The following is a 12,888-nucleotide window of genomic DNA, read 5'->3' on the forward strand; positions in this document are numbered from 1 at the left end:
CAGTGCAGGACCTCACCAGAACACAGTTGAGGCTGCTTTCACATTATCAAATGAATATGATCTTAATTAATGTGCAGCAAGACTCTGCAAGATAAGTGGAGCTGAAAGTTTCTGCAGATGGGAGATGCTGTTTCAAAATAACCTTTTAATCTAATTTCCTGTCATAATATGATTAGTTTATCCTCTGCCAGTGAGGAGAATTTCCACAGTTCCTTCATGTAAAACGTAAATGATCTAACAACCTATTCTCTGATTTTGTTAACAGTTGAACAACACAGACACTGGACTATTCACAATTAATACAGGAGTTGATGACATTAATAAAGTCCATAAAATTAACACTTGGAATGGCCTTAAACAGGTACTGACCCTCTCAGCAGCTCAGTGAGTGACCAGTATATCGTGATGGAGAAGCTAATGGGCCACCCGGGATTCTTATACTCCATCACTGATATGATATTATTGATCAAATACCTTTTGATAACTTTGTTTATTATTAAATGGGATTCTTTATAAAGACCTTTCTCATATTCCAGGTAAATTTCTGGCATTCTAACCAGTGCAACATGTTGAATGGGACAGCGGGTGAAATGTGGCCTCCATTTATGGATCCATCAGATACTTTAAGGTTTTTTAGTCCTGATGCCTGTAGGTACGACTCAAATTATCATTAACAAAGATTTGTGAGAATGTAAAATTATTGTAAACAGAATGAGTGTTTGATAAAAGCTGCAAGTTGATAATATAAAGAGTGGGGCTCAGTTGGTGAAAAAGGCAATGAAGAGGTTCAGAACTTTCTGATTTTATTTGACATTATTCCCCAAAGTACAATGTTTAATGAAGACGTCATGGAATAGACATCGTGGGATATGCGTCTTGTTGCATTCATGGCAAATGCAAATTATGAAATATTTCAGAGCAAATGCAAAAAGACACAAAAATACTGAGTAATGTAAAGTCCAATAAGAATGAAAAACAGAGAAATAACAATTAATGAAAATATACTGAAGAAATCAATGTCTCAAAAAGCTGAAAAATTTCCAAAGGTGGTCATTCTTTGTATTTTAACCAACTTGCTGAGTGAATATATTACACACCTCAGGAGCAGGTGGGACTTGAACCCAGGCCTCCTGGCTCAAAGATAGGAATACTACCACTGCACCACTGAGCACATAAGGCAGCAGTGATGGGAAGACTGGACATATTGGTTTCATTCTTCCAGAATTCCCTAGGTTCTAGATCAACTCCTAAGGATTGGAATGTCAAAAATAAAACCCAAATATTTAAAGAAAGAAGGAGAAAGAAAACCATGATCAATTCAGACAGTTTTCCCAAAATCAGCAGTAAGGAAAATATCAGAATTTACTAATAGGGAGTTTTAAGTCACATACAATTGAGGAGAGTCACCACAGAGTTATGCTTGGAACCGTCTTCTCCATGTGGGTCAGTATCTGAGGACAGAATGGTCTCTGCCAACTTGCTGCTGCCTCTTAGAGACTATCTTCTCCTCCAGAAGTCTGTCGGTGCAAGACAGTGTGTTTAGTGAGGTGCCTACCACAGCTGAATAGCTGGCATGTAGAAGCTGTGATGATATGGGTATGTGAGGGTGACGTGAGGCAGTGAGTGCAGGTTTCAGTTGTGTTTGTTTGAGGTTGTTGGGACATGAACATAGGGCAGTGACTAATGGAGCAATGATTGAGATAGAGGCTCTGGAATGTATTTCACTGACTTTCATGACTGGTTTCATGCTGTTACACTTCTTGCAGCATTGTGTCCAGACCAATGGCATTGCAGTGCTGGCTTTGGTTGCCACGGTCACGACTCTCACTGCCTTGAAGGGAGGGCCTCCTGGTCCCAAGACGAGACAATCACCCTGCAGGTATCATCCCCGACATCAACAATCACTCTCCAGGTATCAGCCCTCACATTAATAATCTCTGTCCAGGTATTACTCCCTACATTAATAATCTCCCTCCAGGTATTACTCCCTACATTAATAATCTCCCTCCAGGTATCACTCCCTACATTAACAATCTCCCTCCAGGTATCACTCCCTACATTAACAATCTCCCTCCAGGTATCACTCCCTTCATTAACAATCTCCCTCCAGGTATCACCCCCTTCATTAATAATCTCCCTCCAGGTATCACTCCCTACATTAACAATCTCCCTCCAGGTATCACCCCCTTCATTAATAACCTCCCTCCAGGTATCACTCCCTACATTAACAATCTCCCTCCAGGTATCACTCCCTACATTAACAATCTCCCTCCAGGTATCACTCCCTTCATTAACAATCTCCCTCCAGGTATCACCCCCTTCATTAATAATCTCCCTCCAGGTATCACTCCCTACATTAATAACCTCCCTCCAGATATCACTCCCTACATAAATAATCTCCCTCCAGGTATCACCCCCTACATTAACAATCTCCCTCCAGGTTTAACTCCCTACATTAATAATCTCCCTCCAGGTTTAACTCCCTACATTAATAATCTCCCTCCAGGTATCACTCCCTACATTAATAATCTCCCTCCAGGTTTAACTCCCTACATTAACAATCTCCCTCCAGGTATCACTCCCTACATTAATAATCTCCCTCCAGGTTTAACTCCCTACATTAACAATCTCCCTCCAGGTATCACCCCCTACATTAACAATCTCCCTCCAGGTTTAACTCCCTACATTAATAATCTCCCTCCAGGTTTAACTCCCTACATTAATAATCTCCCTCCAGGTTTAACTCCCTACATTAACAATCTCCCTCCAGGTATCACTCCCTACATTAATAATCTCCCTCCAGGTTTAACTCCCTACATTAATAATCTCCCTCCAGGTATCACCCCCTACATTAACAATCTCCCTCCAGGTATCACTCCCTACATTAATAATCTCCCTCCAGGTTTAACTTCCTACATTAACAATCTCCCTCCAAGGTATCACTCCCAACATTAACAATCTCCCTCCAGGAGATAGTGAGGATCTCCAAATTCTGGAGGTCAGATTTGAGAGTGTTTTGCTTGAAAAGCACAGCCAGTCAGGCAGCATCTGAGAAGCAGAAGAATCGACGTTTCGGGCTGGATCCCTTCATCAGGAATGAGGTTGGGAGCCTCATGGGTGGAGCTCAGCTACCTTCTCCCACACCCATGCCCCTCCCATTTATCTCTCCACTCCCAAGGAGGGAGGGATTGTTTTATGAGGAAAGTTTGGGGGACTTGAGGCTGTTTCTGTTAAAGAAAAGAAGGTTGAGAGGTGACTTAATTGACACATATAAGATAATCAGAGGGTTAGATAGGGTGGACAGGGAGAGCCTTTTTCCTCAGATGGCAATGGCCAGCACAAGGTGACATCGATTTAAATTTGTTAGCTCAGTTAGCTAGGCAGCTGATTTATGATCTAGAGAACCACTAACAGCCTGGTCTCAATTCCTACTTCTTGCTGAAGTTGCCATGAAGGACTTTCCTTCTCAACATTGCCTGAGGCATAGTGCCCTTCAGGTTAAGGTCTGTGGTGAGTATGCCGTTGTAGTGCAAAATTATTGTACAACTGGGGCTTTAGACTGTGGTGGGGGGGGGGGGGGGGGAAGTAGTGCTGAGTCAAACAGGGAGGGCACTGTTCCTTTAGGGGTGGCATGGTGAGTCAGTGGCTAGCACTGCTGCCTCACAGCAGCAGGGACTTGGGTTCAATCCCTGCCTCAGGCAACTGTCTGTGTGGAATTTGCACATTCTCCCAGTGACTGCGTGGGTTTCCTCCCACAATCCAAAGATGTTCAGGTCAGATGAATTGGCCACACATAATTGCCCATAGTGTTAGGTGCATTAGACAGAGGAATGGATCTGGATGGGTTACTCTTTGGAGGGTTGGTGTGTATTTGTAGGGCTGAAGGGCCTGTTTCCATACTGTTGCTAATCTAATCTAATGTCCCTCAGTGAAGGTAATCCTGATCACTATTCTCCCTCAGCGAGGGGAATTCTGATCACTATTGACCCTCAGTGTGGGGAATGCTGATCACTATTGTCTGTCAGTGAGGGGAATCCTGATCACTATTCTCCCTCAGCGAGGGGAATCCTGATCACTACTGTCCCTCAGTGAGGGGAATCCTGATCACTATTGTCCCTCAGTGAAGGGAATCCTGATCACTATTGTCCCTCAGTGAGGGGAATCCTGATCACTATTGACCCTCAGTGAGGGGAATCCTGATCACTATTGTCCCTCAGTGAAGGGAATCCCGATCACTATTGACCCTCAGTGAGGGGAATCCTGATCACTATCGTCTCTCAGTGAGGGGAATCCTGATCACTATTGTCCCTCAGTGAGGGGAATCCTGATCACTATTGAACCTCAGTGAGGGGAATCCTGATCACTATTGTCCCTCAGTGAAGGGAATCCCGATCACTATTGACCCTCAGTGAGGGGAATCCTGATCACTATTGTCTCTCAGTGAGGGGAATCCTGATCACTATTGTCCCTCAGTGAGGGGGATCCTGATCACGATTGTCTCTCAGTGAGGGGAATCCTGATCACTATTGCCCCTCAGTGAGGGGGATCCTGATCACTATTGTCCCTCAGTGAGGGGAATCCTGATCACTATTGTCTCTCAGTGAAGGGGAATCCTGATAATCTGCAGTCCTCACTTTCTCCTAAATTGGGGGAAGGCCAACTACAGCTCTCCATGAAGAATGATAGATATAGGACAGAGGTTCTTTACTCAGAGACTTAGAAGGATGTAGAATGCCCTGCGTGCAGCAGTAGTAGTAGACGTGCCAACCTTAAGGGCATTTAAATGGTCATTGGGTGGGAATATGGACAAGAATAGAAAAGTGTAGGATAGATGGGCTTCAGATTGGTTCCACACGTTGGCGCAACTTCAAAGGCCGAAGGGACTGTGTTGCACTGTAATGTTCTATGATTCTAATCTGCTACAGCTGGAATGCAACTCACTTTCCATTGCTTCAGCCTGAATGCAGATTGACTTTAATCTCGGGGCGTTTTAGCTATGCAGTCATGCGAGGGAGTGTTCAGCATTGGGCTACACATTGCAATCCTGTAAATGAGTTCTCAATATGAGGTTCCCCTGCATCACTTAAATGGATTCGAGGCACATCATATCACTGCAACCAATGTCAGTGCGATCTTATGGTTTGGTTACAATTTACTTATTGTGGGTGTCACTGGCAGGATCAGTGTTTCTCTCTCCCTCATTGCTCCTGAGGTTGTTTCAAGCTGCCTGTAAACTCTGGTTCATTCTCCCAGATGCTGCCTGGTTGGGCTGAATTGGATATTCTGTGTATGTCGTTGGGGAATGGTCACTTTGATGGCTTTGGACCACATGCTGTGAACAAGTGACATAGTTGATGTGTTCAATGACCTTCGACAGTGATCGTTATTTCACCTTGCAGTTATAAAGTTAGCAAGAAATTTATTCTTAAAACAAGGTTACTTTTTAAATTTGAACAGGTCATTGGAGTTAGTTTACCAAAATTCAGACTCAACCTTTGGGATACCTTCCTTCCGATACATAGCCCCGAAGACCATGTTTGCAAATGGGACTGTATATCCCCCCAATGAAGGCTTTTGTCCGTGCAGAGAGTCCGGAGTGATGAACGTTAGCACGTGCAGACACCGTGAGTATATCCATCTGCAGAACACATTGTTTAACTGTGAAAACAAATGACTATAAGAGTTGACTACACCATAACATTTCCTCATAAAAAAAATCCTCATCCCAGGCATGATCAAGTGAAGGTCCTCTCCCTGTGCAATTATATCCTTTTTCATATGTACGCAGTGTTGCTGGTATTGTCTTGCCAATTCCCTATTTTAGCAAAATATACTTACTTATATGTTCCGTTCTGCTTGCAATAAATGCTAACAGTCCACTTGCCTTCTCAATCATATGCTATCCCTGTTCACTACCCTTATGTGGTTTATGTACCAGGACAATCAGATCCCACTGTATCCTCTGTATCTTCACATTTTACAGTCTCTCTTCATTTGGAGAGGTTAGGAACAAAAGGCAGACAAAAAACAAAAATGGAAGGCAGTATAGCAAGGATGAAAAGCAAATGGTGCCATAGTGCAAAATAAAACTAAGGTGACTAACGTGGTTAAAAAGATAATTCGAAAGCCTTTGTATCTTAATGCATAGAGCATTTGCAATAATGTAGATGAATTTGCAGCTTGAATTAGTATAAACAGTTATGATATCATGTAATTTCAGAGACCTGGCTGCAGGATAGGAATTTAACATCCAGCAATATCATTTAGAAAGGACAGAGAAAAAGGGAAAGGAGGTGGAGTAGCATTTTTAGTAAAGGAAATGTATCAGTGCGATAGTGAGAAAGGATATTGGCTCAGAAAATCATGAAGTGGAGTCTGTATTGGTGAAGATAAGATATGTCAAGGGGTAGAGAACGCTGTTGGGAGTTAGTGAAAATACAAATGAAGGCATTAGACAAGAAATCAGAGATGATGCAATGAGAGTATATCTGTAATCATGGATGACTTTAATTTACATGTAGCTTGGAAGATCCACATTTGCAATGGTTCTGTGGAGCAACATTTCAGGGAGTCTGTACATGGTGGTATTTTAAACATCAAGAAACCAATCAGGGAACAGGCTATTCAAGACTGGATACTGCAATGAGAAAGGATTAATCAATGATCTTGCTTGGGGTCCTTTAGGGAAGAGTGACCATAATACGATAGAATTCTTAATTAAGGTGGAGAGTGAAGTATTCGAAACTGAAACCAGGGTCCTGAATCAAATAAAGGGAACTACTAAAAGGTGTGAAGTGCAAATTGGCAAGGATGAATTGGAGAATCTTACTAAAGGACAATGGTTCATGTTTAAAGAACACATGCATCAATTACAACAATGATTCATTCTTGTCTGGTGCAAAAATACAAGAGGAAAGGTGGCTGAACCATGGCTTACATTAGAAATTCCAGATAATATTAGAACCAAAGAGGAGATGTATAAAGTTGCCAGAAAAAGACAACAATTCGGAAGATGAGGAGCATTTTGGAATTTAGCTAAAGAGAACAAACAAATTGATCAGGAGGGCTAAATAAAGTGCAAGAAACATGGAAACTAACTGTAAAAGCTTCTATAAATCTGTGAAGAGACAAAATTAGCGCAGACAAATGTAGATCGCCCACAGTCAGAAGCCGGGGTAATTATATTGGGGAGCAAAGGAATAGCAGAAGAATTAAAGTCAGACTTTGGTTTTATCATCACAAAAGAGGACACAAATAACTTACCAGAAATATTAGGGAATCAAGGGTCTAGTGAGAGGGTGGAATTGAAGATAATCAGTGTTTGTAAGAGAATGACACTGAGGAAATTAATGGGGTTAAAGGCTGACAAATCAGCAGGCCTGGTAATCTACATTTCAGACTCTTAAGACAAGGTCCCCCATGGAGACTGATTAGTAAGGTTAGATCTCATGGAATACAGGGAGAACTAACCATTTGGATACAGAACTGGCTCAAAGGTAGAAGACAGAGGGTGGTGGTTGAGGGTTGTTTTTCAGACTGGAGGCCTGTGACCAGTGGAGTGCCACAAGGATCGGTGCTGGGCCCTCTACTTTTGTCATTTACATAAATGATTTGGATGTGAGCATAAGAGGTACACTTAGTAAGTCTGCAGATGACACCAAAATTGGAGGTGTAGTGGACAGCGAAGAGGGTTACCTCAGATTACAACAGGATCTGGACCAGATGGGCTGAGAAGTGGCAGATGGAGCTTAATTCAGATAAATGCAAGGTGCTGCATTTTGGGAAAGCAAATCTTAGCAGATTTATATACTTAATGGTAAGGTCCTAGGGAGTGTTGCTGAACAAAGGGACCTTGGAGTGCAGGTTCATAGCTCCTTGAAAGTGGAGTCGCAGGTAGATAGGATAGGGAAGAAGGCATTTGGTATGCTTTCCTTTATTGGTCTGAGTATTGAGTACAGGAGTTGGGAGGTCATGTTGCGGCTGTACAGGACAGTTGGAATATTGCGTGCAATTCTGGTCTCCTTCCTATCGGAAAGATGTTGTGAAACTTGAAAGGGTTCAGAAAAGATTTATAAGGATGTTGCCAGGGTTGGAGGATCTGAGCTATAGGGAGAGGCTGAACAGGCTGGGGCTGTTTTCCCTGGAGCATCGGAGGCTGAGGGGTGACCTTATAGAGGTTTACAAAATTATGAGGGACATGGATAGGATAAATAGGCAAAGTCTTTCCCCTGGGGTCGGGGAGTCCAGAACTAGAGGGCATAGGGTGAGAGGGGAAAGATATAAAAGAGACCTAAGGGGCAACTTTTTCACGCAGAGGGTGGTACGTGTATGGAATGAGCTGTCAGAGGAAGTGGTGGAGGCTGGTACAATTACAGCATTTAAGAGGCATTTGGATGGGTATATGAATAGGAAGGGTTTGGAGGGATATGGGCTATGTGCTGGCAGGTGGGACTAGATTGGGTTGGGATATCTGGTCAGCATGGACGGGTTGGACCGAAGGGTCTGTTTCCATGCTGTACATCTCTATGACTCTATGACTCTAAAGGAAATGGTCCTGGAAATATTGGATACATTGATGAGCATCTTCCAAAATTCTATAGACTCTGGAGCAGTTCCTATAAATTGGAGAGTGGGAAATGCAACTCTACTGGGAAATGGAGGAAGAGAAAACTGAATTATAGAGCAGTTAGCCTGACATCAGTTGTGGGGAAATGCTAGAGTCTGTTAGAATATGACATTTAGATATCATTAAATGGACTGGACAAAGCCAGTATGGGTTTATGAAAAGCAAACCATGCTTAAAAAAAAACAAGAGATTTTTGAGGATGTAACTAACAGAATAGATAAAGGAGAACCAGTGAATACAAAGGAACAAAGAACAGTACACCGCAGGAACAGGTCCTTCGACCCTCGACTGCACCGATACACAATGTCTTTCTAAATTAAAAGCCTTTTAGATTAGATTCCCTACAGCATGGAAACAAGCCCTTCGGCCCAACCAGTGCACACCGACCCTCCGAAGAGTAACCCACCCAGACCCATTTTCCTCTGATTAATGCACCTAATACTATGGGCAATTTAGCATGGCCAATTCACCTGACCTGCACATCTTTGGACTGTGGGAGGAAACTGGAGCAAAACCACACAGACATGGGAAGAATGTGCAAACTCCACGCAGATAGTCACCCAAGGCTGGAATCGAACCTTGGATTCTGGTGCTGTGAGGCAGCAGTGCTAACCACTGAGCCTTTCACATCTTCTTTTAAACTTACCCCCTTTTACCTTAAACCTATGGTCTCTAGTAATTGACATGTCTACCCTGGAAAGAAGACTCTGACTGATTCTATTTGTGCCTCTCATCATTTTGTAAATTTCTATCAAGTCACTCCTCAGCCTTCAATATTCTAGTGAAAGAATCCAAGTTTATCCAATCTCTCCTCATAGCTAATACGCTCCAAAATAGGCAACATTGTGGTTAAAAGTTTCTTACTCTCTCCAAAGTCTCCACATCCTTATGGTAGTGTGGTGACCAGAACAAATATTCCAAATGTGGCCTCAGTTCTATACAGCTTACAAAGCTTTCCCATTTTTATACTTTATGCCCCAACTGATGAAGGCAAGCATGGTATATGCCTCCTTAACTACCTTATCTGCTTTTGTTGTCACTTTCAGAGAACTGTGTACCTGTATGCCGAGATCCCTCTGTATGTCAACACTACTAAAGGTTCTGCCATTTACTGTATACTTCTCTCCTGCATTAGATCTCACAAAATGCATCACTCACATTTGTCCAGATTAAATTCTATCTGCCATTTCCCCACCCAAGACGCTAACCTATATCTTGCTGTATCCCCTGGCATTCGTCCTCACTATTCACAACTCCCACAATCATTGTGTCGTCCGCAAACTTACTAACCAGGCCATATACATGACACCGTCCTGTCCCCCTTAGTCCAAGAACTCCCCACCTACGTTCGGGACACCACCCATGCCCTCCACCTGCTCCATGATTTTCGCTTCCCCGGTCCCCAACGCCTTATTTTCACCATGGACATCCAGTCCCTGTACACCTCCATCCCCCATCACGAAGGACTCAAAGCCCTCCACTTCTTTCTTTCCCGCCGTACCGACCAGTACCCTTCCACAGACACCCTCCTTCGACTGACTGAACTGGTCCTCACCCTGAACAACTTCTCTTTCCAATCCTCCCACTTCCTCCAAACGAAAGGAGTAGCCATGGGCACCCGCATGGGCCCCAGCCATGCCTGCCTCTTCGTAGGATATGTGGAACAATCCATCTTCCGCAACTACACTGGCCCCACCCCCCACCTTTTCCTCCGCTACATCGATGACTGTATCGGCGCCGCCTCGTGCTCCCACGAGGAGGTTGAACAGTTCATCCACTTCACCAACACCTTCCACCCCGACCTCAAATTCACCTGGACAGTCTCAGATTCCTCCCTCCCCTTCCTCGACCTTTCTATTTCTATCTCAGGCGACCGAATCAACACGGACATCTACTACAAACCGACCGACTCCCACAGCTACCTGGACTACACCTCCTCCCATCCTGCCCCCTGTAAAAACGCCATCCCATTCTCCCAATTCCTTCGACTCCGCCGCATCTGCTCCCAGGAGGACCAGTTCCAAAAACGCACATCCCAGATGGCCTCCTTCTTCAAGGACCGCAATTTCCCCCCCGACGTGGTCGACGATGCCCTCCACCGCATCTCTTCCACTTCCCGATCCTCCGCCCTTGAACCCCGCCCCTCCAACAGCCACCAGGACAGAACCCCACTGGTCCTCACCTACCACCCCACTAACCTCCATGTACAGCGCATCATCCGCCGCCATTTCCGCCACCTCCAAACGGACCCCACCACCAAGGATATATTTCCCTCCCCTCCCCTATCAGCATTCCGTAAAGACCACTCCCTCCGTGACTCCCTCGTCAGATCCACACCCCCCACCAACCCAACCTCCACTCCCGGCACCTTCCCCTGCAACCGCAGGAGGTGCAAGACTTGCGCCCACACCTCCCCCCTCACCTCCCTCCAAGGCCCCAAAGGAAACTTCCATATCCGCCACAGATTCACCTGTACCTCCACACATATCATCTATTGCATCCTTTGCACCCGATGTGGCCTCCTCTATCTTGGGGAGACGGGCCGCCTACTTGCGGAGCGTTTCAGGGAACACCTCTGGGACACCCGGACCAACCAACCCAACCACCCTGTAGCTCAACATTTCAATTCCCCCTCCCACTCCACCAAGGATATGCAGGTCTTTGGACTCCTCCATCGTCAGACCACAGCGAAACGACGGTTGGAGGAAGAACGCCTCATCTTCCGGCTAGGAACCCTCCAACCACAAGGGATGAACTCGGATTTCACCAGTTTCCTCATTTCCCCTCCCCCCAGCCTGTCTCAGTCAAATCCATCAAATTCAGCACCGCCTTCCTAACCTGCAATCTTCTTCCCGACCTCTCCGCCCCCACCCCAGTCTGACCTATCACCCTCACCTTGACCTCTTTCCACCTATCACATTTCCGACGCCCCTCCCCCAAGTCCCTCCTCCCTATCTTTTATCTTAGCCTGCTGGACCAACTTTCCTCATTCCTGAAGAAGGGCTAATGCCCGAAACGTCGATTCTCCTGTTCCCTAGATGCTGCCGGACCTGCTGCGCTTTTCCAGCAACACATTTCCATCCATATACACACTCCTCCAACTCATTTAGATATATGGGGTCCCAGCACTGATCCCTGTGGAACACCACTAGTCACAGATCTCCAGTCAGAAAAACACCCTTTTACTGTTACTCTGTCTTCTCTGACTAAACCAGTTCTGTATCCATCTTACCAGCTTATTGCAGATTCCAGGTGACTTCACCTTTTGTATCAACCTGTCATAAGGTTATGAATTTGGTTTTCCAGAAGGTTCAATGTAAAAGGTTAGTGGGTAAAATTAAAGCACATGGGATAGCAGGTAAGAGATTAGAATAGATTGAGAATTGGTTAATATTTGTGGCGTTGTGATTCAGAATAATTTTTTTTTCCATATGGGATGCAGTAACTATTATGACCAGTGTTTGGGCTCCAGCTGTTCACATTATGTATCAATAACCTGGATGAGGGAACCAAATGCAACATTTCCAAATTTGCAATGACACAAAACTGGATGGGATTGTGAATGATAAGAAGGCAAGTAGGTTTCAAGGTGATGCAGACAAGTTGAGTGAGTAGGCAAACTCCAGGCAGATGCAGTATAACATGGCTGGGTGTAAAAAGCTGAAAGGAAGAGTATTATTTAAATGGTGATACTTTGAGAAGGGTGGATGTACAAGGGGACCTGGGTGTTCTTGTACACCTGTCAACGGGCAGGTACAGCAAGCAATTAGGAAGGCAAATGGTATATTGTCCTTCATTGCAAATGGATTTGAGTTCAGGAGTCGGAATATCATTATAGAATCATAGCTTCCCTACAGTGTGGAAGCAAGCCATTTGGCCCATCGAGTTCGCATCGATCCTTTGAAGAGCATCCCACCCCTCTACCCTATCCCTGTATCCTTCAAGTAGCTTCTGCAGTTATACAGAGTGTTGTTGAGTGCTCCGTGCCTGCAGTGTAGTATGCAAGTTTAGTGTCCCTGATTCAGAAAAAAAGTAATTGCCATCAAGGGAATGCAATGAAGGTTCACACGGCTGATTCCAGGATGGTAGCTCTATGAGGAGAAGTTTGTTCCACTGGACCTGTATTCATCCTCCCACTTCCTCCAGACCAAAGGGGTAGCCATGGGCACACGTATGGGCCCCAGTTATGCCTGTCTCTTTGTTGGCTACGTAGAACAGCCCATCTTCCGTAGTTACACCGGCATCACTCCCCAACTCTTCCT

The 12,888-nt window shown here is 44.7% G+C and overlaps 1 protein-coding gene across 2 annotated transcripts in view; it reads left to right on the forward strand.

Moving 5' to 3' along the window:
* The window catches only part of LOC122562497 (scavenger receptor class B member 1-like), a 98,214-nt gene that overhangs the window by 61,735 nt on the left and 23,591 nt on the right, over positions 1 to 12,888 (forward strand). For both annotated transcript variants that reach the window (XM_043715332.2, XM_087999800.1), the window contains exons 5-7: positions 266 to 361; positions 537 to 652; positions 5,458 to 5,624. In XM_043715332.2, coding sequence (XP_043571267.2) covers positions 266 to 361; positions 537 to 652; positions 5,458 to 5,624 — 379 coding nt within the window. The remainder of the gene's footprint in view (positions 1 to 265; positions 362 to 536; positions 653 to 5,457; positions 5,625 to 12,888) is intronic.

Source organism: Chiloscyllium plagiosum, unplaced genomic scaffold, assembly GCF_037043375.1.
Source record: "Chiloscyllium plagiosum isolate Xiang-an unplaced genomic scaffold, Cpla_swu_hap1 HiC_scaffold_24, whole genome shotgun sequence".
NCBI classification, from domain to species: Eukaryota; Metazoa; Chordata; class Chondrichthyes; order Orectolobiformes; family Hemiscylliidae; genus Chiloscyllium; species Chiloscyllium plagiosum.